Source organism: Triturus cristatus, chromosome 5_2, assembly GCF_964204655.1.
Source record: "Triturus cristatus chromosome 5_2, aTriCri1.1, whole genome shotgun sequence".
NCBI classification, from domain to species: Eukaryota; Metazoa; Chordata; class Amphibia; order Caudata; family Salamandridae; genus Triturus; species Triturus cristatus.
Window position 1 is genome coordinate 1,056,888,662 of NC_140588.1, and position 27,548 is coordinate 1,056,916,209.

The 27,548-nt window shown below is 43.8% G+C and overlaps 1 protein-coding gene across 1 annotated transcript in view; it reads right to left on the minus strand.

Moving 5' to 3' along the window:
• Positions 1–26,793, minus strand: part of LOC146829656 (C-type lectin lectoxin-Lio2-like) — a 37,039-nt gene extending 10,246 nt beyond the window's left edge. Inside the window, exons 1-3 of the mRNA XM_085608330.1 lie at positions 26,601–26,793; positions 18,723–18,892; positions 11,717–11,848 (exon numbers count right to left, since the gene is read on the minus strand). Coding sequence (XP_085464456.1) covers positions 11,717–11,848; positions 18,723–18,892; positions 26,601–26,658 — 360 coding nt within the window. The 5' untranslated portion in view covers positions 26,659–26,793. The remainder of the gene's footprint in view (positions 1–11,716; positions 11,849–18,722; positions 18,893–26,600) is intronic.
• Between the last annotated feature and the right edge of the window lie 755 nt (positions 26,794–27,548).

A 27,548-nucleotide genomic window follows, 5' to 3' on the forward strand; every position in this document is an offset into this window, starting at 1 on the left:
GGGGCCGTATTTACAAGGAGAGGAAAAGTCACGCAAGGTGGCTTTCCCTGTCCCTGTAAATATGGAGGAGCCCCCTGCGCCACCAGTACGTCACAAAAAGTGATATACTGGTGGCGAAAGGGGCTTGTAAATCTGCCCCTACCTTCCTTGTGGCCACCACCTCTGCTCGCAGGGTGAGTGAGCTGCTAGCTTTGTCTTCCAAGCCCCCTTTCTTCTCTGTGCATCCTGACAAAGTGGTGCTTAGAACGGGGCCTTTGTTCCTTCCTCTTTCATGTAGGACAATCTATCAGCTTGCCCACCTTTTTCTCACCTCCGCCCCCCTCCAAGGAGGAGGAGAGACTCCACCAAGCTGTCCTTCTACCTTGACTGCACCAAAGATTTATGTCTTTGGTGCAGATCAACTCTTTATTGGATATGTAGGTGCCAAGAAAGGCCGGGCTGTTAAAACATTTATCATCTCTCAATGGGTTGTCCTTTGCATTAGGATCTGCTACGCTTTAACGAAGAAGGATCCTCCAGTGGAGCTGTGTGCTCATTCCACTAGGGCTATGGCAGTAACCACTGCATTGGCACGTAGAGTCCCACTCCTTGATATCTGCCAGGCGGCAACATGGGCATCTCTGTACACGTTCACCAGACATTACTGCCTGGACAGTCAGGTTCGGAGGGACTGCTATTTTGCCCGTTCAGTCCTCCAGGACTTTTATTGGTCTGAACTTGGTTTGCAGACTCTCCACCAGCGATGGTATTTCTTGGATATCTATTATAAGGTAAGGAATCTACAACTAACTGTCTCTTTCAGATGAACAAGTTACTTACCTTCGGTAATGATGTATCTGTAAGACATTAGTCATAGATTACTTACCGCCCAGTCATCCTCCCCGCTCTGCGAACTGACTTCTAGGGATAGAGACTCCCGTCCAGGGCCCTAGTTGCGGTGCACCAGTGGTCAGTGTCTTTAATGGCTCTGCACTTCTGGCATGGAAAGTCGTGTCAGAACTGACGTCTGCACGCATGGGCGGTGTCTAAGTAGACACCGCGACGTCATCCCAGCAATCTAACCCCGCTGACGGACGCGGAGTCGACCGACATCACCTACCAACGCGCAGGGGTACTGCTAAAGAATGATCTCGGGATCCAGTCTAATGCCTGGGGGAAATTCTAATGTAAGGAATCTACAACTAACCTGTCTCTTACAGATGTATCGTTACCAAAGGTAAGTAACTAAAATAGATGATAAGGAACAGGACAAGGGAAAACAGGACTAGAAGTACCAGGACCTGGGTGAGAAGGATAAAGAGGGCCAGGAGGATATGGAACAGGGGAATCTTAACCCAGTGGACAAGGGCCTAAAGGAACAGAAACATTAGGGGTAAAAGTAGCAAAAGGCCAAGAACCATAATGACGAGGTGGGCTAGGAGGGCCAGGAAGCACCAACCAGGACCAGAGGAACAAGGACAAACAGGGCCTGGAGTAGCAGGCTCAGGTAGACAAACCAAATAGGATTCGTACCAGGAGAAAATGGAAAGAAATATCGGAAGACCAAGACCACGGAGATCAGATCAAGGAAGAACAAAGGGACCAGAAGCAAATGGGCCAGTACCAGAAGTCTATGACCAGAATGGACCTGGGCTAACAGGACCTGGAGACCCTATATTAGATTGACCAGGGGTGAAATAAAGGACCAGGAAGCCTAGGCCCAGTGGTGTCAGGATCAGAAGGTCCACGAGGGTCAGACTCAGGGGGATCCTATATCATGGTGACAAGAACGGCATTAACCAGGGTGACTGTCAACATGGGAATTAGGAGAACCAGTGCCAGAGGAATGAAGAAGAGCAGATCCAGGACAAGGAGAAATAGGCAAACCAGGAGGACCAGGATCGGGCATGAGAACCGGGGGGTGGGAGGGCGGTTGGGAAAGCAAGACCAGAGGGACCACCTGCAGAAAATCTGATTCTTGAGATCAGATCAAGGTATACTAGAACTAAGACCAGGACTATATGGATCAGGAGAACCATGAGCAGAAGGGTTGGGGAGAGGCAAACCAGGGAAATAGATAAACCAGGGAAGCAGGACGAGTAATGGATCAGAAATAGGGTGAGGGGAGTGAAAAGGTTTAGGGCCGGAAGCCTGTGTAACAGGAGACACGTAATACAAAAGACTACATGCAGACGTAAATGGGAATAATGACCAGGCTGACCAATAAATACAGGGTCAGTACATTCTAAGGCTTGCATGCACAACCATGAGGGCGATGACCAGGGGGACTAGGGATAGGAGGAACAGAACCACATTGAAAGAAGACTACAAAGATCAGGACCTGGAGGGCAGTGGTCAGTAGTACCAGGATAAACAGGACAGATCAAGGGTACCAGTAGCAAGGACACACAGAAACCCAGAGCAAAGAGGACTAGGTGAACTAATATGATCAGGAAGACTGCAAGCAGGGCTAATGGGCCTTGAAGATTAGGACATAGGGAGCAAGAGCTCAGAATACCACGTTTGGCAGAGTAAAGGGAATTGGACAGTGGAGGCCAAGAGGAGCAGGGCCAAAATGACAAGGTTTAGAATGACCCAAATAAGGAGAACATGGATCAATGGCTGCAGACCTACAAGGGCTAAGATGACAAGAAAAAGATCCAGTAGGACAAAGACTAAGAGGGCCAGATGGACATGGACCTGCAGCACCAGAGCTAGGAGGTTCAGGGTGAGAAGATCTAGGACAATGTGACAAGGACCAAGAGGACCAGAATGAAGCAGAGCCAGATGGTCCAGGTCTGGGGAACCAAGAAGGACCAAGATGGCCGAATGTCAAGGTTTATGATAACAAGCACAATAGGACAATAAGGACCAAGATGACCAGGACGAAGTAAACTAGGCTAGGATGGTGGGAGAACCAGGTCCCTGAGAACTAAGCCCAGGAGAAACCAAATCGCAAGAGCCAGGATCAAGAGGATTAGGACCAATGAGCACATCATTTAAAGAAGAGCTATAAAAAGCAAGAATAGCACGTCTATGGCCAGGAGTGCCAGGGAAGTCAGTTCAGGGAAACAGGAAACCATAGCCAGAAGAAAACATTCTAAGAGGACCAGGAAACAAAGAACTAGGGGGGCAAGGAAGACTAGGGTAAAGAGGATGAGGACCTTGATTATGTGGACCAAATGAGCCAAGGTAAAGTGGATCAAGACCAGGGACATCAGGACCAGGGTGACCAGAGCCTGGAGGTCCAGGCCACAAGGCTAGAACCAGTATGGCTAGAAAGATAAGCAATAGGATCACCAGGCCCAAGAGACCTAGACAAAGCAGAAGTTTGTGTAGAAGCATAAGGACAAGAGGCAGGAAGACCAGGACCAGATGGAACAGGGCCAGCTCCCCGAAGATCAGATTGAGGCAATAGGACCAGGGGGTTGAAATAAGCAGGGAAATTAGGGGGCCTGTTCCAAGAATACTAGGCAGCCCAGAACCAGGAGGAACAGGACCAGAGCAAAGAGGGTTAGATAGATCATCACCAAGAGGCCAAGAACAGTCCTAGTAGTGCCAGGTGGACCATGATCATTGGAATAGGGACCAGAGTACTGAGTGAAGCACTAAAGACCATAAACTCAGTGTAGCAGGTCCAGGGGCGAAACATCTGGAGGACCAGAACACCCAGAGCCAGAAACTAGGAGTGCCAGATTCAGATAACAAGTACCAGGGTGGCAAGAACTAGTTCGACCACAGCCCGGATGAGGATTAGAAGGACCAAAACAGCCCAGATAAGGAGGGCTTAGAAGAGGACTAGGAGGAGGACCAACGCTTAAAGGCACAGAAGGTCCTGAACAGAAGAATGAATACATGTATGTTAGTCTAGGCCACATGTATTAGAATATCCCTTATGTAAATAGCTCTTATTTATGCTCCTTATGCTGCCAGTTCTGAGACACCCCACCTCTTCTTCCTACGTATAGAACTGGTAAGTATTTGCTGAAAAATCAGAGCATGCAACATGAGTCAAAAGTCGGGACTGTTACACTCTTACCTCTGACTGATAAAATACGCTGTCTGTTACTGGCACAGTAGTCTGATGGTGGATCTGAGGGCATAGGGACTAAAACTTGGCAGATTAGTTTAAAGGTAGGTAGGTGAAAATGATTGTGGTCTGTGAAGGGCCGCAGAAAGGGTTTGCGAAGCTCAGATGGCTGAAGTTAGAAAAAATAGTTATGGTTAACAAAGAAAGGGGTCAAAGGGCTATAGCAATACACAAAAGGGAGCTCAGGATCATAAGAAGCTCTGGTGAGCAGAAGAGAGGGTGATGGAGGCACCAGATGGATTGTCTCAGATGGTCCAAAGAGGGATTTTATGTGACCCCAGATTCCATGTGTGTGGTTGTGTGGTGGGTATTTAGCAAGTGTGTAGTAGGAGGACTTCTTACTAAAGAGTAAGGGCATGGACCAGTGCAATGCATTTTGCATGATGTGATGAAGAGAAGAAACAGCTTCATTACACACTGGGTGTGTACTGACTGCATCGCTGTGGCTGGAGGATGGAGACTCAGAACAGAAATGAGTGAGAATAGATAAAAAACTACCCAAACAAATTCTGTGAGGGCCTTTTTAGCAGAGGGCAGCTGATTAGTTCTTCCTGAGTGATGACATAGGGTAGATGGTAGGAATAAGGGGTAGGTCATAGGTTTCTCTTGTTAAAGGTATCAGAGTTTCAAAGCAGGGCTGCCCATTTGTTTGTGCCTGATGACTCCTCAGGAATGCGGATAACAGCCAGGTGTTGAGATCTCATGCTTGATTCTGTCCTTGTTTTGGATACTCCTGCTTGGAGACAACACTATTGCTGCTGCTGTGAGAGTCATCACGTAGCACCTAGGCTGTGTGTGAGCTAAAGCCAGAAAATAATAATTGAAAGGGAATCACCCTAATTCAGTTCTGATACCTCAATGGTGGATTCACATCCCCTTTCTAGGAAATGAGTATTGAAGTAGAACTGTGAAATGATTGATCCATAGGTCGCAAGAATGTCTCTGTTTATCTAGTGTCTTCTTCCCAACAATATTTGTAATAAAATCAATGAAGTGAAATCTCTTTGAGTTTCTTTTCACCTGTGTCTTTGATGGTTTGCTTGGAAAATTGATTCATATTACAATGACATTCATTTCAATTATTTATAGTCCCATTCCTTTGCTTTTAGCTCCTCTGCAGAATACTTTCTATGATGGCCAGACAGAGTAGGGGCGGTCGAAGGAAAGACTTTGTACAGGCTACCCCATTTAGAGCAAAACCTGGCTGTAAGGGACAGGAAAAAATACAAGGACACTGTCACCCTGGGAGAAAGCTTCCAGCGTGTGGGACCATTTGCTTTTTTGTTTTTCAAACACAAACTCCGGCATTGTGTTGTTTTTAAAAACAATACATGTTTGAAAGGTTTGCTGGCCGGCCATTTTGTCTGACAGTAATGTTCCTGTCAATTTGGAGACTTTTCCTCAGGGGCAGCTGACAATTCGATATTTCGCAAGTGGAAGCCCCTTAGGATTGTGGAGGCACTGTTCTCTGCTATCCGGACGGAGCTAACTCTATCCTAAATCATGGAGATAAAACCTCAATCAGGTACATAGTTTTTCTTTGTTTTGTCATGAGATTGGAATGAAGCCTCTCAATTATATTGTGCTTGTCACTTCATAAGGAGCCCTATGCAATTGTTTCTATTTTGAGAAAATTACCCTAAATATTAGATGGCTCCATGTCACTAGTATGCAACATTTCCAGTTCTGGTTTTTGCTTTCACAAATCATAGTTTTCATGTGTTTTGATCCAATTTGTTTAATTTAAGTGAACCAGCATTAATAATTCCAGAATACAATAATTGGCTGCAGAAAAAAAGATGCTCTGATAAGATGGAGCCTTTTTGTAATCCTACATCAGGTCCTAGAGCATTCCCACTGCTTTGTGAATAAGAGAGTAAACAGCTTTAAGTAGCCTTGTAAAGCTTGCAATCATCTTTATCAATAATCAGTCACCTCTGATCAACAATAGGTCCTTGGTCAAGCATCATTTTGAGTTCTCAAATTTCCTAGACTTACATCAGTTTGACTTAGCCTTCATGACAGAAACCTGGGCAGTGCTTGCATCTGGCCTGGATATGGCGGTGGTTGGACCTTCTGAATATGCCATCTATAGATTAGATATAGCATACACAAAAAGTGTGGCGGACTAGCCATCATAAATAGAGCCACTATGGCCGCTATCTTCTCACCAGCTTCATCTAATAAATGCAAGGCACTCATTTTTAACATAGAACTAACTAAAAACCAGTCTTCAAGTTTACCGCCCTCCTGCATCCAGCGGTCCCTTCACCTTAGAGATCACTTCTCTTCTGGAATTTGTCTCCCTTAAAACTGATCTCACGGTGCTATGTGGTTTTAATTTTCATTTAGAAAAGCTTCTGGATAAAGACACAGAGGGGCAGATTTATATCGGACTTGCGCCACTTTTACGCCGCCGTTGCGTCACTTTTGTGACGCAGCGGCAGCGTAAACCCTGCGCCATGTTGCGCCCCATTTACAACGTGACGCATCTAGGGAGATGTGTCATGTTGTAAAGCTTGTGCAACATGTGGGCGTACCTGCACAGGGGGGGGCGTTCCGGCGCAGGAACGCCTCCGAAAAGTGGCTGAGTGAAATCTACAAGATTTCACTCAGTCACTTTTCCGGCCATGCTGCGTCAAAACCCTGCGCCTGCTTGAAGCAGGCGTAAGGATTGACGCAGCATTGTAACGATAGGGCACCCCCGAGCCTTGCTGGAGCTGCGTCGCACTTGCGACGCAACTCCAGCAATGCGCCAACCTTCCGCCATCAGATGCGTCACGCATCTGTTTATCCTTGCGCCACGATGCGCTGCATTGTAAATGCGGCGCATCTATTGTGGCGCAAGGGTAAACTTTCGTGACGCATCTTTCCTGGCGCATCCCTGCTGATTTGCAGCGATGCACCAGAAAACATAAATCTGCCCCAGAATATTTAGTAGATATATTGTCATGTCTTAGCTTCAGTCAGATGGTAGCTGATCCTACACATCTTGCAGGGCACACCCTTGACTGCATTTCACCAACAATCGCTGCATCACTAGTTCGTCCTTCAATCCATTAGCATGGGCGGATCACAGGGCCATAATTTACAAACTTATAATTCCTTCCAAAGACCCCTCCCACTAAATCCTTTCACAACACATGTTTCTCATACATGGCACAACATTTAGGCCTCTGAATTTAATTCCCCACTAGAAGCTTCACTGACAGCTATTACCAATGACCTAGATGAGCTGTCTTTGAATTACTCTGCGTGGCAAAAAATCAACAGTCAATCCTCTTACATCCCCTAAAACTAGGACCTGTAATACAAGTAAACCGTCAGCACCCTGGTTTAATGAGAACCCTAGAGCCTCTAAAGAAGGTTGTCGCAGGCAGGAACGGATATGGAGGAAGGACTACAACTTCCTAGAAAAAGAAAAATACAAACATAGTATCACGGAGTATAAGTACCAGTCCCTAAAAGAAAATCAATTTCTTACTCCAAGCAAATTGAATTGGCCAAAGACTCCCAAAAATATTTTTTTCAGACTGTTTCCAAGCTTAGTTCTACACCTATTAGTAAGTCGGCAGGATGTAGTCAGTTTTTCTGTAACTTTCTCGCAAGCTTCTTTCTTAAGAAAGCTGCGGACATATTTATCAAATTCTCTACAAGAAAATCTACTAGTCTTCTTAGTAACAGCATTACATCTATAGTTCCAGCGGAACTGCACTTGGAGGAATTTGAACACCTCACTACAGATCCGGTAAAACAGGCCATTCTTACCACCAAGCACCAAGTCAGGCTCTCCTCTTGAACCCTGCCAACCTGCAGTTGTTCAATTGGCACCAGAAACGGTTGCCATTTCCTTGACCAGGATCTATAATCTTATGTTTAGTTCAGGCTCTTTCCCTAAACCCTGGAAATCATCTTCAATTCAACCTTTATTCAAAAACGTCAAAAAAAGGCTAACCTTAATCCTACAGATCCTAATAACTATCGGCCCATCTCCTGTCTTCCTTTCTCAGCTAAAATTGTGGAGAGGGCCATGAACCAACAACTTGCATCTTTCATCAAGAGGAACCACTTATTGGATGACACCCAATTCGGCTTCAGAATTGGCCACATCACCAAAGCGGCGCAGATTTTGACCAATGTAGAAATCAGGTCAACTTTAGATAAAGGCGGTGGAGCAGCCCTTATCTTACTTGACCTGCCTGCAGCCTTTGACACAGTCAATCATGACCTTCTGATTGACCGGTTACACAATCTTGGGATCAGAGGCACAGCTCTGTCTCTACTTCTTCTCTTCTCTCAGAGCGTGTTCAAAAGCTCACCCTTGAGAAATTTACCTCTGATCCGTTCTTTCTGCCCTGTGGGGTTTCTCAGAGCTCATAATTGAGCCTGAGCCTTTTTAATCTTTATGTCACGTCCCTCGCTAATTTAATCAAGTCTTTTGGGTTTTCGTTGGTGTCTTATACCGGCAGCACCTACATTCTTGTTTCAGTCTCCAACAACAATCATAACTGGGGCGAGGCTTTCCGGAACTGCATGTCTGCAGTCAGCAACTGGATGAACGACAACTTTTTTGAAGTTGAACTCTTCAAAGATTGAAGTTCTTCTGTTTGGAAGCAATGTTTCTTTCTGGTCCCCCTCCTGGTACCCACCAGATCTTGGAGCTCTTACCCATTGCCGCAAGGAAGGTAAAAGATTTTGGCGTCATAATGGATGAGAAACTAAACTTTTAAATCCAAGTGAACGCGATTATTTCCTCATCGTTTTATATGCTTAATACCATAAAGAAGGTTGCGCATTTTATCCTTCCGCCTTATGGAAGACAGTTGTCACTGTGCTGGTCTTGGCCAGATTGGATTACTGTAATGGCCTGTATCAGACTCTGCAAAAAATCTAATTGAATAAACTGCAAATCTTGCAAAATTCTGCAGTCCAGATGCTGTTTGATATTCCTAGATTAATAAATTGCACCGACTTCCTGTTAAGAAATGCATCCCCTTAAGGCCTTATGCAATGCATTTAAGGCCCTGCACGGATCTGGCCCTCTGCGTGAAAGGTGCAAGTGGTATTCTCCCAACAGAACTCTTCGTTCTAGCTCTGCCAACAATTTGATTGTTTCATCTTTTAAAAGCGCCTCCTGGGGAGGCAGAAGCCTTGACAGGTGTATAGCTCTTCAGTGGAAGAGCCTCCCTGAGAAACTAAAATCTGCTACTTTATTATTAACGTTTAGAAAAATGCTAAAAACTTGGCTATGCAGAACCTAGCCTGGTTCTGCTCAACAAGATCTTTGTTTGTTTCAGCTTTTTGTTTGGTTCTCATCCTTGTTCACCTACAGTGCCAAGATGCCTCCGGGCAATCGAGTGCTCTATAAGTTCTATAATCATCATCAATATTAATTAGGCAGGTCGTTCTGAAACCCCCCACGTTACAGTATTTTGAGGACCGACTGAACAGTACATATGTCAGTTTTGTAAAATACAATTCCATTCACAAAATGTATGTGCAGAATTAGTGCCCACATTTTGTGAATGAAATAGTAATGCATCAGTACCCTCATTTTCAAAAGGAGATGGATGCCAATTGTGTTAATTCCTGGTTTGCAGTTCCACCAATAGGGCCGAGGGGCCACTCCTCCTCACCTTTTTCCCCTCAATAAGGTCAGCCTGACAGACACTCTTCATTTCAGGCCAGGCAGCCAGGAGCTAGACATGCACTAAATGTGCAGGCTCCTGGCATCCTGAGCTGAACTTTGCTGGACTGAGATTATCACAGCTCCTGTGGGTGTGACCTCCTCAGTTCAGCAAAAGTCCTTGAGGCCCTCCCCCTTGGTGATAAAGGGTATCGTCACACATGGCCTCGTACCTGGGCACTTCAGTTTTAAGCCCTGAAGCACCAAGGGCTGAGTGCCAATCAGTGACACTTTGTCACAAAATGGGGTGGGGTCAGCAGTCTCACTGACCCAATACCGCTGTGTGACAAGGTTGGGACTGCTGCCTTCCCTCCTTGGCTGACCTAAGGCCAACCAGCGAGGGAAGGCAGCAGTCCCAACCCTCCTGGGACCTCTGTGGTAGAACTGCAGGTAAGTGTGATTTTTTTAGGTAAGTGTGCTTTTTTTTTTTAATTAATGTTTCGTGCGTGCGTGTATGTTTGAATATTTGGTAATGAATGTTGTGAATGGATGTGTGTGTGAATCCGTAGGTGAGTGAGTTTGTGTGTGTGTGTCCGTCCACACCTCTCCCTCCTAAAATTACCAGCGGCCACTGAGTTTTACCTGGTGTAAGTACCTGTTGAAATCTGCATAAGGCATAATAAAACAAACTTTAAGCTGTGTAGAGATCATCTGGGTAAATAGTGAAGTTCCTCTTCTACGTGCATGGATACTGGCCAAGTCGTGCACCAGGTAAATAATGAAGTTTATTTTCAAGTTATTTGCAAGGCCACTTGCAAACCAGTACATCATTCCTACTATTTAATCTGCTGGGTAAATAGTGACATTTCTTTGCTACTTGCTTGGCTACTGGTCAAATAATATAACATTTCTGCTTTTTAACCAGCAGTCAAGTACATAATTATATGTATTTGCTATTTGCATGGCTGCTGGCCAAATTGTACATGTCTGCTGTTTTGCCAGCAGCTGGGAAATTGTTTGCTTGTCTGCTAGCTAAATAGTGCAAAACCTCTGCTATTTAACAAGTAGCAGGGGAAATAGTGAAGCTCCTTTTTATTTGCACGGCTGCAAGCCAAACAGTGCAGAATCTCTACTATTAAGCAGCATCTGGGTAAATAGTAACATTTCTCTGCTCTTTTAATGGATGCTGGAGAAATAGTAAACATTTTTTATTACTTGGTCAGCAGTTGGGTAAATAGCAGAGAAAATTCAATATTTACCCATCAGGCGAATAAATAATCGCTACTTAATGCATAAAAAAAATCACCCATTTCGTGCTTTGAAAAACCATTCGAAGCTGCAAACTGTCAGGTTTTGTAACTTTGCGGCATTCTTGTAAATGTGCCTGCTTGCGCTCTGAGGTTTGCAGGGGTTCCTGTTGCTAGGTTATGAATGTGAAGGATTTGATCAGGGAGAAGGTAATGGAGTGATCACAAACATCAGAGACATGCAATGTACAGTTTCTGAACGCCCATAAACTCTGGGTTCTGAAGTGTTTTCTTGAGTTCCAAAATCTGCAAAGTTTAAAATACATTTTTGCACTTGATAGACTTTGAGTGAATACATTGATCATTTTGAAATTCACAAGACACGTGTGGGGAGGTGTGCAGACAAATAGCGAGGGAGTGGAGAAATATTGAATTTTCATTGTACGAAAGGAGAATAAAAAACATAAAACATAATTTGTAATTTCCTAATTCTACGCCTGCAAGCTGAATAGAATGTAGTATTTACAGGTGTGCAGTTAGAGCAACAGTTAGAGCTTTTGTTTTGAATGCAATATATATTTCCATCAGTACATCCTGCATAGTAAATGGATAAACAAAAGAAATTCTGAATAAGCTTAAAGTGTAGAGGTAAAGCACCAACTTCACAGTATGCAAATTGACCGCACAGGTTTCAACCAATCTCAAAAGATCAAGACTGCCCCTCTCCCCGCCGGAAGTGCTCCGACAGCACTAAATGTGGGATGTTAAACGTACCTGATGTGAGTAGAGTCCTCCCACCCAGGCCTTGCTGACCCCGCAGGGAAACAACCGTCTTAGCGCTAGGTTGACCCAACTGGAATGTATGGAGGCCAGGCGACCACCCCTGATGCGCCTCCTGCAGTACCACTGGCAAAGAAAGGGGGAACAAGATGTTAGCACACCACGTGGCACAATCGGATAGTCCTATAAGTGAAGAGGAAGATCTATAGAATATGAAACAGTACACCTGCATGGGGCCTTAAGTTAGACCGGTCTAAAACACTGCTTTCAAACAACTCCCAGGAACCTGTCTCCATCAAGGATGGATGACTGCGTCTGTTTGCGCGTGCGCTCCTTGCTGACGCAGAGACGCACAGAGGTCATCTTGCACGTCATGCGCTAAGAGGCTACAGCGGCACTCATAGAGCTCCGGCCCTTTTAAACCGCTGCTCCATCTTTCAATGCAGGCAGAGGCAAGACTTCACCAGGCCCTGCATTTGGCTGCAGGAGGAATCATGTAAAGATACAAAGTCTGCTCAATGCCCTCTCAATGCCAGTATCTTCCAAGATACTTTTAGAGGAGTCCCACACAATATATCAGCGGGATGTGTCTCTCAGCTGCCCTATTTGCATTGCGTTGATCGATATACGCTCAGAGTAGAGCAGCCGAGACATCCACCAACATTTAAATACCCCTCAAATCCCCTCTCCCTAGATCAACCTCCAAGGAGGAGAATGTGTCTACATCTGATGAGGACCCCTGATGGTTCTAGCTCCAAAAGAGCTTCCCTCGCTGCTTGACCCTCTGCGTTTCTGGTCATCAGTGGTGAACCCCTTTATGGTTCACTTGACGTACGCGCCCAAAGCCTAGGGACTGGTTCCCTTCATCGCCTGTGGCTAGGTCGCCCTTGAGGCAAGGATCCTATTTGTTGAGCTGAGTTCCCAAGCCCTTGGCTGAAACTTTGCTTTGACATTAAGATTGGCCCTTGTCTGGTTTCATTTCTTCTGGGGTCTGGTAGAGACACTAAGAGGAGCATTGGACCACCCTTTAGATGCCATATTATTATGTCTCATTGCTAAGGGGGGCAATTAAAGATGACATTGCCATATTATTTACTCCTCTATCTAAAAAATCCATTTCCAGGCACATAAAGTACTGTCCAGATTCGTAAAATGGTTGAGTTCGTCTTTTTATTTGATTTAGATGGTAAACAGACATAATATCGAATAAAAAATATCGACAGGACAGAATATCTAGTTTTTAATATAGAATGGACAGAATATCGAATTGCCAAAATATAGTGGTGAAGAATATCGAAAATCAGGTAAGAAATATCGATTTAAATAATATAGAAGTAAGTAATATCGACAGTCATAATATAGTTGTTAAAAATATCGATTTTTTTTTATAGTGTTTTAAGTGTTAGTATATGTGTTAAAAGTATGTATTAATTTTGGAATGTATGTTTGAATATTTTTAAAGTAATGAATTTTATGTTATCTCATTTTTGTGTAATTTAATTCCGTAGCGGTTTGTGGGTTTATAGGGGATTAGGGTGGGAACTAATTTAATTATAGTACATTAAATAATAATTTTTAGGAATTATTAATTATTTTTAATTTAATTTTGCGTTTTACTTCTGTAGCAGGTTGTGGGTTTATAGGGGAATTGGGTGAGAAGTCATGTAATTGTTATTAGGTAATTATTAATTGGTATTGAAAATTAATTGGTTGTTGATTAATTTTTAATTGGTAAATAATTTGTATTAATTGGTAATTAATTTGTATTAATTGTTTAATTGATAATTATGTTAATTGTATTAATTTATTATTTGTAGCAGGTTGTGAGTTTATAGGGGAATATGGTGGGCAGTAATTTAATTGTAAATAATTAATTATTGAAGTAATTTTTGTATATTGATAATTAATTTATTATTAATTATTAATTGGTATTAAATGTATTTATTAATTTTTGGTATTGAAAATTAATTGGTTGTTAATTAATTATTAATAGGTGATTAATTTCAAAAAATGCTTTATTGGTATTTATAAATAATTAATTATTACATGGAGTGAGAATAATAATTTTTACCCCTACGCTATCCAACGCTTTCCCTACTGTTACACTCTTTGGAGTGGGGATAGTAATTTTTACCCCTATGCTATCCAACGCTTTCCCTACTGTTGCACTCTTTGGAGTGGGAATAGTAATTTTTACCCCTACGCTATCCAACGCTTTCCCTACTTATTGCACTCACTGGAGTGGGAATAGTAATTTTTACCCCTACGCTATCCAACGCTTTCCCTACTATTGCACTCACTGGAGTGGGAATAGCAAATGTTACCCTCCCGCTATCCAACGCTTTCCCTACTGTTGCACTCTCTGGAGTGGGAATAGTAATTTTTACCCCTACGCTATCCAACGTGTTCCCTACTGTTGCACTCTTTGGAGTGGGAATAGTCATTTTTACCCCTACGCTATCCAACACTTTCCCTACTGTTGCACTCACTGGAGTGGGAATAGTAAATTGTACCCTCCCGCTATCCAACGCTTTCCCTACTGTTGCACTCTCGGGAGTGGGAATTGTAATTTTTATCCCTACGCTATCCAATGCTTTCCCTATTATTGCACTCTCTGGAGTGGGAATAGTAATTTTTACCCTCCCGCTATCCAACGCTTTCCCTACTGTTGCACTCTCTGGAGTGGGAATAGTAATTTTTACCCTCCCGCTATCCAATGCTTTCCCTACTATTGCACTTACTGGAGTGGTAATTTTACCCGCCCACTATCCTACGCAAAAAATATTGAATATTTTTAATTAATATTACGTTAATATATATGGATTTAATTTTTTTTTTACTTACATTAATTATTTCTTAATGTTAAAGTTATTTAAGTATTTGTAAGTATGTTTCAGTTAATTATATGTATTATTTCATTAATTTTACATTACTTTTAAGACATAAAAAGTTCGATATTTTGCCTAACTATATTTTTTACAACGATATTTTGGATTCTATATTTTTGTACTTACCTGTTTGGAGATAGGCATTCGATATTTTGGCATTCTATATTTTTTCCTCGATATTTTGGTAGGTCGATATTCTCCTTCTCGATATTTTATCAGTGATCTGATTTAGATATATCACAGTTTTTTGTTTTTTTTTCGATTCTAGCATACAAAGAGACACATTGTATCTTGTTTCATTTGTAGTATTGCTTTTTAATGGGAAACATCCATTACAACCCAGTCATTCCATCGCACTTCTTTTACAATGCTGCTGTTACAACACAACTGCCTTTACATCGCATGGCATTACAACGCATGGCATTACAACGCATGTCACTATAACGCATGCCATTACTACGCATACCATTACAACACATGCCGTTACAACTCATTATAAGGTAAGTAATAGAGATTTTTTACTTTTAGGGTGGGTATGGGTTTTGGAGTAGATGGAATAGTAATTTTTGCCCGTACACTATCCAACACTTTCCCTACTGTTGCGCTCACTGGAGTCGGAATAGTAATTTTTACCCCTACACTATCCAACATTTACCCTACTGTTCCCTAAAAGTATTATGCATTGTAACGGTATGCGTTGTAATGGTATGCGTTGTAATGGAATGTGTTGTAATGCTAGTTTTTAAAAATGTGTTGTAATGGCATGCATTGTAAATTCATGCTATGTAATGGTAGTTGCGATGTAAAAACCGCGTTGTAAAAGCATGCGTTGTAATTGTTTGCGTTGTAACATCAAATATTCCTTTTTAATTCTCAGATCATGATATTCCTCCTATTCCTAGTATCCTTAGCCAGGTTGGTGATTTTTTTGACAGCCGACACAGTTTGCCCCCTTGTAAATAAGCCCTAATGTGTTTCTTTGTATGATAGATTCGAAAAAACAAATAAATAAACCAATAATAGCTCTAAATAAAATACGAGGACAATGTCAACCATTTTACTTTTACTAATGACAGGGGCAGGGAAGGTCCAAACCCCGAGCTACGTCCTACCACGTATATAAAAGAAAAGGGCATTATCCACCCAGTGAGAGAGTACTTGGACCTTAGCAACTTGAATACTACTGTCCCGATTCACCTGGAATGTAGGGTCTGCCCTAGTTCTCGGTCGGAGGAATACAAACTGTGGGGCGCTCCCCCCTGGGGGTCTGTGGCAACATTCCCAGTAGAGTGCAATTGCTGTAACAAGTACTTGTGAATGAAGATGGCCTGGAAGCGCGACTTTGTTTATTTGGCACATTTCCAGGCTGGCTTCATCTCATGCAGCCCTCCTTGAAGTGCTTAAAAAATATATGTGAAATTTTATAAAGTATTAAGTTCGATTTAATTTTCGTTTCAGGTTTCTGCCTTATTCTATGTGCAAATAATTTAAAGTGAAAAAACAAGTCACTTATAGAATATTTCATTCTTTTTTAGCCACGTTTTTGACTGCCACCACAGGCTTATCATATGGAAATACATTATTTTACATTATGAAATGTAATTTGGTTAATGTGACCACTACAGATGTAGGGAATAGTGAATTGTGTATTTATAGTGCTATGATGTCCCATTCTGGAAGAGAAAGCTCTGTAAATAAGCAACTCATTATTTTAAAATTGTATAATACACAGTAAAAGATTAATGATTGTAGGGAGCTGCTGACATAGCATTACATTCAAGAAATAAACTTGAGATAATGTATGCGAGAATACCGATTTATTGAGGCCCCTTATTAGAAATGAACAGTGATGTAATCAGGAATTATTCATGTTTAATAGACAACACTTTGTAAAAAAAAATTATGTTGCGTTAACAATATAGAAGTATTCTCTCACATATTATCTCTAGATTATTGGATGAATGTAATGCTGCGTCAATAGTTCCCTGCAGTCACTAATTGCTTATTTAGAATTTCTCTTCCAAATTGGGTAACTGGCCCAAGAGGTGAAAGCTAGTGCAGGGCTACTGTCATCTTATTACCCTCATACATTTTACACAGTATAAGGTTGTAGAATGATATAGTGTTTTAAGATAAAGCAAGTGTTTTCAACATATATAATTTAGTAATCTGCAAACTGTACCTAGTGCAAACATTGTGTCCATTAAAAGTACATTTTCTAGAACTCAGCTTATAACACCCTGAAATTACATATCAAAAAGAATAACCCGCTTCAATTCAAACCTATGCTGCCTCCCAAGCCGCCTTTGCATGTGGTGCTTAACAAACTGCACACAGTTGCATGTCTTTCAGGTAGCAGGCACCCTGGCGAGAGGTCCTATTTCTTCCTATGTTCTCTGTCACTCCCTTAGCTCGCTGTCCCCCGCGGAGCCTCACAGCACATGAATACCCCTCTCCACCCCAACCTTGCCCTCCCTTCACTCTAATGCGAAGACACCTCAAGGACTCATTGGGAACTGCTTTTGTAAATTGAAAAAAGCATGGGCCTATGGGCTCCCATAGATACCGTCCACTTTGATCTCCGTTTACATGCAGATGTCCTTCAAGATGAGTTGAAGGGGTGACAGGGAGGTGGGCAGCAGGGTCACGTTCAGACGCAGAGCCCTGATCGTCCGGTTTACTTGGACCACAGAGTAGTGGCCCAGGAGAAAGAGGAAAGTAGTGAGATCCTTGGATAGCGTTAAGGAGTTGGGCCAGAGGAAAGGGCTTTATATGGAGGATAATTCTTTACTTTACAAATGACATAGACAGCTTTCTGGGAGCCATGTCTTGAGGAAGGTAGGAAGTTATTGGGGCTCTTTTTTTTAAAGTGCCATTGGTAAAGCAGGTGCAGTGGCTCTTGGGCCATGGTTGTGAGGGACCACACCCCAATTTTGGGTGTCTTACTAGCAAAAAAGGGACTGGGAGCCATTTTCCATGCTAGCATAAGGGGCAAGGTCACCCTTGTTGACAGGGAAGAGGGACCAAGCAACACAGGCCAAGCGATGGGTCTCCCCTCCCCCTTTTTTATAGAAAGGGGCCAGCAGCTAGTTTTGGCCTCCGGCTTAGGCGTGATGTCCCAGTGGAATGGGCAGAGGACACAGCCTTCTTCGCAGGGTTGGAGTTATCATTAGTGCTGAAGGTGCAGTGGCACCAGGGCCCAAGGTTGCGAAGGGTCAACTAAACCTCAGTTGTGGCTGTTGTGCTAGGCTGCCTTGCTTGCATTAGGGCCCAGTACACATTTGTTTTACCAGTTCTGCTTTGGGACTTGGACCGATGACTCAATGGGGATGGAAACTGAAGCAGAGGAGACATCTTAGCTGGGCCTCAGAGAGACGGCAAAAATGGGGTGGGGCAAGATGGATCCCATGGTTTTAGCAAAAGATTGAGTGGACGCCCTTCTGCTCAAGGCTGTAACTGTCATTAGTGAAGCTGGAGCCCTGGCACTGGAGCCCCAGTCGGTGAGGGCCCCGCCTGTCACAATAATGATTGTCTGCCTTTACAAAAGGGGCACAGGGGGCTTATTCTCTTTGCTAGTGTTAGGGCAGACGGCCCCCTTGCGGCAAGGAGGGGGCACTACTTGGGGGCTCATTTTTTTCTCAGACACAGGGTTTGTTTCAAGATTGTGGTGATGGCCATGCATGCGGGAAGGGGTGAAAGAGGCAGAGGAGACAGCCTGCTTCTCCAGGATGCAGCTACCATTAGAGCAGCAGGTGCAGTTGCATTGGGACTCAGGCTCACAACGCCCGAAGGGGGGGGGGCGTGTTTTTGGACAGTTTCTGTTTGATATATTTGCAGTTGTAGAAGTCTCACATATGGTGTGGATTATGGGCTACAGAGAAATACCCCTGAAATTATCTCCTAAACTCTGTCCGCGCTGCTCACCCTTTCCCCTCCTGCTCACCCTATTCTTACTATAAATGTTTGGAGGGTGGTCCGACTTCAAAACATTGCTTAGGGGGCTCAGTGCAAATTTGTTTAAAGACCTCTGCTCTAGAGCGATAACAACTATTTCCAGACCACAACATGCGCTGTTTAAAGAAGAGAGATGTGTAGACGCGATCTTTACATACCTGAGCCTTGGCAAATGGAACCCTGGGAGTGAAAAGTTTATAGCACGCGTTGCCAAACCGGCTCCAGTTTCGGATTCCACACACAGGGCACCTGGTGGTATCAGAGATGTTCATTTTCTCACATGGTTCGGGTGCTGAGGCCTCCGCCACAGCATCTTCCATTGTTATTTCTGCAGAAATCAATGGTAAAGACACTCACATTAAGCTGCATTGACCCCTGGTTCTACTGCGTGGCTTGTGCCATGGAATATCCCCATCTTTGCAAATGTCCCTTACACTGGAGTCTCTGGTCCCCAAAGGGACTGTTCCAGGAAAGGAACAACTTTCACCTTGATTAACCTCCTGTCAAGGCTGCTCTCATTAGTGAAGGATACTTACATTTGAGTTCATTTGTTCCCACATGCAACTCAGTTATCAAACATCCCAGCAGTGGTGAGACACTTACCATGACCAGTTCTGCTGCCAGTCTACCAGGTGAGGCTACACTCTTGGAGGGCACTGGGAGGGCGCTCTACCAGTATTTCAGAATATCCCTGTCCAGTATTGGCACCCTGGACATTTGTGGGGATGTAGGAGTGTGTACGTGTGTAGGAAGGTTTCAACTACCATCTCAGGGGCATTCAGATACTCTCAGCACAGCTACTCCTCACTCACAACAGTGGGCATGGCCTGATGGGCAGACAAGGTGAGGCCATCAACACTTTCTCTGCTGTACTAAAGAGGAGACTCGAGAAAGCAGGATGTGGCGAAGCTTCCTTCTCCTCTTGGAAAGAATGTGAGCCCTACTTCATTCTGGATGTTGGCATGTTTTAAGATGCCCTCCGCCTCTCTCCGTGTCCAAAGCTTGAGGGACCTGGACCACCCTCTATGGAAGGTTAGGCCACAGGCTAAGGAGGGCATTACACCGCTCATTCCCCTTAAGGCATCAGATGCCATGTGGGGTAATTGAAAAGATATCGCTCCTTTTGTCACTAAAACCATTGATAGACAATCATTTTAAAGGGCCACAAATCACAATAGGAGGAGGAACATTTAGCCAAAATCAAACTGTACATAGAGAGCAAAATAATACACGTTTACTGGGCTTCTCTTCTCCATGCATGGCACCCCTTCAGGACCCTTTCCTCCATTTTCAGCCCACTGTGTCACCATGTTATGTCCTCCCAACTCATGCTATGCCATGCAGAGCTTTAGGACACCCTAAGGTCACCTGAAGGTGCTAAGAGGGGAGAAGAGGGATGGAAATGGGGACCAGGAGAATGGAAACGCAGGGGAAATGGAGGAAAAGAGGGATGAGTTTGATGGATTAGTATGTGACTGAACCTAGCAATATTATAATGTTAGGAGCTGCCCTAAGGCCACCGGCTGTTACGATTGTCAATTGGCCAATCATCAGTGCAGGCCTCTAGGAGCTGAGATAGTGTGTGCAGCTGCTAGAGATTATAAAGTAACAGCAAGGTGGTTTTCCGTTGCATTCAAAACATTAAACACTTGTCATTTTCACAGATAAAATTATAGATTAGTCCACACTGAAGACGCTTATAAAACGAAAACGATCAATTATAACACAGATCACAGTGCTTCTATTGGGATACAGCTCAGTAAGAGAATATAGCCAATGGAATTACGTCCCTTGTGAATCCTACAAGCTGACAGACCAATAGGGAGAAGGGCCTATTTAAATGTACATGGAGATAGGCCAAGAGGGAGACGGGCCTTTTGATTCAAACATGAGCATTGGCGCTTGTGAATTAAACATGAACATGAACCAATAGGGTGAAGATGGGCCGATAAGGTGAAGCGCCTTGCCTATGAGAATGGGCCAAGTGGGCATAGCACCTTGTGAACCTGCCATACCGATGAACCAATGAGTAAAGAACAGTGAGCTCCTTATATGGCTTGTCCATCTTTCCACATTGTTCTTGAGCTCCCATCGCCAATTGGAACCCATTCCTGAATTCATCTTTACCTGTTATACTCATGCTCAATCCATTGGGCTTCTTTTGAGAACTCCCTTATCCTAGCCTAGTACACAAAATGTTTTTACGTAAAAATTCCATACATTTTCATGGAATGCCCTGGAGGAGCCCAGTCAGAGTCCTCCTCACCAGTGAGAGCTTCTCATCATGCACGCCACTGGGCATAGCCCGGCCCCAGTGTCAGTTCTGTGTCGTGTGTTATCAAGATTTTGTGAGAAACAATATTCACCAGAGAGTGGACAAAGATCATCAGATACAAGGGAGATGGACCAGGGGAGCCCAGGAAAATCCAGCTCTGGGCCAACTTCAATGGAAATGATGAAAACAATGTGATAAAGGTGAGGTCAGAGGGCACGGGCCGCACCTGCCTGAAAAGAGGAGACAAACACTTGCACGTTGCCCCACTGCCAGCCTCCCAGAGAAGTATCTGATCACCTTGAGAAAATGGCACAAAGATATCAATTTCCATCCTTCTACCTCTGTTCGGATCTGAAAATGACCAGATCATGTGTGCTCATGCTGCTCCCTTTTGCAAGCACCACATCCAGACCCTAGAATGGAATGCTCTATGCACTGAGAGGTGATGTACTCTGCTGAGTATGGTGCACAAGGAAAGCCTTTCCACACTGAAGGGGATGGCATTTGTTTTAGAATCAGATCTAGTCCATTACACGAGCACCACCATCTCTCTATGTTATCGTTCCTATTAGCAGACTCCAGTGTCACAGCATCTCACTTTCGAAGAATGTTTTGATATTGCTGCCACTGCAAGGTTCTTCCCATGGGTATCTGTTCTTACTGCCAGTTCACTGCACTTCACATGAATTGCTCTCACTGTCGCTGCATGGCACTTCATGTGAATGGATCTCACTGTCACTGCATGGCACTTCATATGAATTGAACTTATGGTCAATGCATAGCACTTTGCATGAATTGATCTCACTGTCACTGCATGGCACTTCACATGAATGGATCTCACTGTCACTGCATGGCACTTCATATGAATTGATCTTACAGTCACTGCATGGCACGTCACATAAATTGATCTCACTGTCACTACATGGCACTTTATATAAATTGATTTCACTCTGACTGCATGGCACTTCACAAACATTGGTCTCACTGTCACTGCATGGCACTTCACATGAAAGTATCTCACTGTCACTGCATGGCACTTCACATGAATTGATCTCACTGACACTGCATGGCACTTCACATGAATTGATCTCACTGTATGGCACTTCACATGAATTGATCTCACTGTCACTCCATGGCACTTTATATAAATTGATCTCACTGTGACTGCATGGCACATCACACAAATTGATCTTACTGTCACTGCATGGCACTTCACTTAGACTGATGTCACTGCATGTCACTTCTAAATGGGGTGATCTGATCTAACTGTCACTGCATGGTGCTTCACATGAATTTATCTCACTGTCACTGCATGGCACTTCATCTGAACTGATCTCACTGTCACTGCATGGCACTTCACATAAATTGATCTCACTGTCACTGCATGGCACTTCACATGAAATTATCTCACTGTCACTGCATGGCACTTCACATGAATTGATCTCACTGTATGGCACTTCACATGAATTGATCTCACTGTCACTGCATGGCACTTCAGATGAATTATCTCACTGTCACTGCATGGTACGTCACATGAATTGATCTCACTGTCACTGCGTGGCACTTCACATGAGTTGATCTCACTGTCACTGCATGGCACTTCACTCAGACTGATGTCATTGCATGTCACTTCCCATGGGGTGATCTGATCTTACTGTCACTGCATGGCACTTCACATGAATTGATCTCACTAGCACTTCACACAGACTGAATCTTCTGCATGCTCTTTCCCATTGGGTGATCTATTCTTACTGTCACTGTATGGCACTTCACATGAATTAATTTCACTGTCACTGCATGGCACGTCACATGAATTGATCTTATGGTCACTGCATGGCACATCACATGAAATGATCTCACTGTCACTGCATGGCACTTCACATGAATTGATCTCGGTGTCACTGCATGGCACTTCCCATAAATTGATCTGACTGTCATTGCATGGCACTTCACATGAATTTATCTTGCTGTCACTGCATAGCACTTCACATCATTTTCCACGGACTCCTATTCCCACACAATGGACAACCGTAAAATTTTGTTTTGTAACTTCAAGGCCCTGCAAATCTCCTTGCATTACACATTTTATGGAATACCTTTCAGTGCCTTCACTCCCAGAGACATCATGTGGGAAGAGGACAGGCTACAAGTAATATCCAGCCACAAGGTGGTGCATGATAAGATTTGCAGAAGAGTGGAATTGGATATCACATGAAGTGTAGAACTGGAGATATCAAGGGACGTTTAGAGCTGGAGAAATCAAGTGTATTGTTGAGCTGGAGGTATCAAGGGAAGTGTAGAGCTGGAGATATCAAGTGAAAAGTGGAGCTGGAGATGTCAAGTGAAGTGTATAGCTGGAGATATCAAGGAAAGCGTAGAACAGGAGCTATCAAGTGTATTGTAGAGCTGGAGATATCAAGTGAAAAGTAGAGCTGGAGATATCAAGTGACGTGTAGAGCTGGAGATATCAAGTGAAAAGTAGAGTTGGAGATGTGAAGTGTATAGCTGGAGATATCAAGGAAAGCGTAGAGCTGGAGATATCAAGTGAAGTGTAGAGCTGGAGATATCAAGTGACGTGTAGAGCTGGAGATATTGAGTGAAGTGAAGAGCTGGAGATGTCAAGTTAAGTGTAGAGCTGGAGATATCAAGTGAAGTGTAGAGCTGGAGGTATCAGATGAAGTGTAGAGCTGGAGATATCGAGTGACGTGTAGAGCTGGAGATATTGAGTGAAATGTAGAGCTGGAGATGTCAAGTTAAGTGTAGAGCTGGAGATATCAAGTGAAGTGTAGAGCTGGAGGTATCAAGGGGCATATTACCAAGCCAGGCGATAAAATTATCGCCGCTTTAGCGGCACAAAACTGCCGCTAAAACGGCGATAATGGGCTTGATAATATGCTCTATGGAATTCCAATTGAAGCCCATGTTAGATGTGAAGGACATCAACATGGGCTTCAATTGGAATTCCATAGAGCATATTATCAAGCCCATTATCGCCGTTTTAGCGGCAGTTTTCTGCCGCTAAAGCGGCGATAATTTTATCGCCTGACTTGTTAATATGCCCCCAAGTGAGGTGTAGAGCTGGAGATACCAAGTGACGTGTAGAGCTGGAGATATTGAGTGAAGTGTAGAGCTGGAGGGATCAAGTGAAGCGTAGAGCTGGAGATATCAAGTGACGTGTAGACCTGGAGACATTGAGTGAAGTGTAGAGCTGGAGATATTGAGTGAAGTGTATAGCTGGAGATATTGAGGGAAGTGTAGAGCTGGAGATGTCAGGAGAAGGGTAGAGCTGGAGATGTCAAGTGAAGTGTAGAGCTGGAGATGTCAAGTGTAGAGCTGGAGATATCAAGTGAAGTGTAGAGCTGGAGATATCAAGTGAAGTGTAGAGCTGGAGATATCAAGTGAAGTGTAGAGCTGGAGGTATCAAGTGAAGTGTAGAGCTGGAGGGATCAAGTGAAGCGTAGAGCTGGAGATATCAAGTGACGTGTAGGCCTGGAGATATTGAGTGAAGTGTAGAGCTGGAGATATTGAGTGAAGTGTAGAGCTGGAGATATTGAGGGAAGTGTAGAGCTGGAGATGTCAGGAGAAGGGTAGAGCTGGAGATGTCAAGTGAAGTGTAGAGCTGGAGATATCAAGTGAAGTGTAGACCTGGAGATGTTAGGAGAAGGGTAGTGCTGGAGATATCAAGTGACGTGTAGAGCTGGAGATATTGAGTGGAGTGTAGAGCTGGAGATGTCAAGTGGAGTGTAGAGCTGGAGATATAAAGTCAAGTGTAGAGCTGGAGGTATCAAGTGAAGTGTAGAGCTGGAGACATCAAGTGACGTGTAGAGCTGGAGATTTTGAGTGAAGTGTAGAGCTGGAGATGTCAAGTGGAGTGTAGAGATGGAGATATCAAGTGAAGTGTAGAGCTGGAGGTATCAAGTGAAGTGTAGAGCTGGAGACATCAAGTGACGTGTAGAGCTGGAGATTTTGAGTGAAGTTGATAGCTGGAGATATTGAGTGCAGTGTAGAGCTGGAGATATTGAGTGAAGTGTAGAGCTGGAGATATCAAGCGAAGTGTAGACCTGGAGATGTCAGGAAAAGGGTAGAGCTGGAGATTTCAAATGAAGTGTAGTGCTGGAGATATTGAGTCAGGTATAGAGCTGGAGATATCAAGTGAAGTGCAGTGAATTGTAAGAATGAACATACTTAGGGGCATATTATCAAGAAACAGCTTTAAAATTATCGCCGCTTTAGCGGCAGAAAACTGCCGCTAAAACGGCGATAATGGGCTTGATAATATGCCATTGAGAATTCCCATAGAAGCCCATGTTCTGGTGCCAACATGGGCTTCTATTGGAATTCTCTGCGGCATATTATCAAGCCCATTATCGCCGCTTTAGCGGCAGTTTTCTGCCGCTAAAGCGGCGATAATTTTAACGCCGTGCTTGATAATATGCCCCTTAGTGAAGTTTAGTGCTGGAGTTGTCAAGTGATGTGAGGAGCTTCATACAATGAACTAAAGTGTCCTGCTGGACGTGCCTCTGAAGCGGAGAGCTGGATATATTCTGAAAGGGACTCCCCTAGCCTGCTGCCCCCGCAAATGCCAAAATGGCAACATAACAAGCCTAGACTTTCCAGTTAGGTGGTAACACATTGTCCAATTATGCTTTGTCTGTGCCTCCAAGGTTCCCCAATTAAGGTCCCTCAGTGCTGGCATGGATCTTCCATTAAACCCCCTTGGAGCTGGCATGGCACCTCCATTAGACACCCTTTCAGCTGGCACAAGTCTACTATTACACCCTCTCTGTACTGGCATCGTTGAACCATCAGTGCTTTCTGACCTGGCATAATGCCAACCACAGTCTCCCTCTGTGCCTACATGGTTGAACTGCACATGCTAATGGGGTTCTCCTGATTCCAAAATTGTATTCTGGATATAAGAACAAAGAAAACAAGGTTCCTTTTGAAAGAATTTCAATGTCAATGCAGCAATTTGTCAGTCCAGATGATTTCTGTTTAGACAGCAAAGTATTAAGGCCTCGAAGAATTCACAGTTAATGAAAACATGGAAAAATGGCAAAAAAGCATGGCGGTGTATATCTTGATTCATTTCTGGTGGATGGCTCAGGGTGGGATAAATGACTGCTTACAAATAATTCTAACCAAATATTGTTCTCTTTGCTTACGTCGTAGAGCTCTGTTTGGCATTACTCTGTGTATCTCTCCATCAAGGAGGCATTCCATGGGTGGCAAATGGGAATTTCCTTTCAAAATCCTATGTACTAACAATAGTATACAGAGTTTTGCATCACAAATTAATGCCGCTTGAAAGCAGGTGTTAAAATAAGGAAAAGCTGTTATTTCGCCAAACCTTTCCCCCCTAGCATGTGTGCTGCAGTGTACAGCACACTTCCAAAGTGAGAACGTTTTAAAGTTAGTCTAAGTATAGTATTTTGTACTGGAAGGTTAAAAAAGATTACAAAATCAATGCTAGACTCAAAGAGACACCTTTGCACTACGATGCAACGATTTGTTTGTGGAATTGTGTGCGTGGTGCTCGGCAGCCTGATTGCACACCAGCGCTAGAGAGAGAGCCGGATAGTGCCATATCTCTGCAGATAGCTCTCTCCCTGTCACACAACGCAGCACAGCAAATTTGGGTGCTGCGCTGCGTTCTGTGACAGTTTTGTAAATCTGTTCCTCGGTCTCTGCTAGACACAGGGAGATGAAGGCCCTACGTCCCTAGGAGGACTTCTCTTTTGAACACAGTCTCTAGACTTACCCGGGGTGCCGCACGCCCCCAGACCCAGAAGGGTGAAGAGGAGGAGCAGGGATTTCATCTTGCCAGATGATGGATGGTCCTGTCCCACTGTAAGCACCTGCAGAAGACGTTTGCCTCAGGAGATCAGCCTACGACTTGTGCCTTCCCTCTTTTGTGACAGTCCATTTATAAAAGGATTTTGCAGAAGTGCGTCGTTGAGCCACCCACGATAAGTCCCTTATCATCAGCAGTATCACTATCACCTCTCAGCCAGGCTTAACTGAAGGTGGAGAAATCCTGGCAAACACCCAAGGAGTGTCAGCATGAGGCATTTCTCAAACCCTCACCTAGCGTAGAACTGGCACGGTGCACAGTGTGGAAAGCATTGCACACTGGACCTGATGTAGTTCATGTTATTTGATGACAGCTATAAGTGAAGGGCTCCAGCATTTTAGTAAAGAGCGGAATATATGATGAGGGTGAGATTGAACCAACAAACTATGGTTGTGTAGAGATTGAGTGCTGCTTCATAGAAATATACATTCACTCAGAATATACATTTAGCACTAGCATTTTGAACATGAAGCGGTAAATTCTTAACACTGCTGCACACAGAAGACATTGCTCTAATATTATTTTTAATAGTTTCAGCCATACAATAATAAATAGATACAATTTAGAAAATACATGAAAACACATAAAACAACAGTAATAGACCAAGTTCTATGATATCCTTAGATATAGGGGTGCTCAGAGCACAGGCGGATAGAGTCCTTCAAAAGTGGCACAATGTCCACTTTCCTGCTGAGACCAGCATATCTTGCAGTGGTCTAATACCCTCACCTCAAGCATCAACAGTTCTCCAGTACTGAGGTCCTGTGAGGTCACAGCCATTCATGCAGACCTAGGGTCTCTAACACACAGGGTGTCTCTTGCCGTAAGCTTCCACATTGTCCCAGTAGTGAAGTG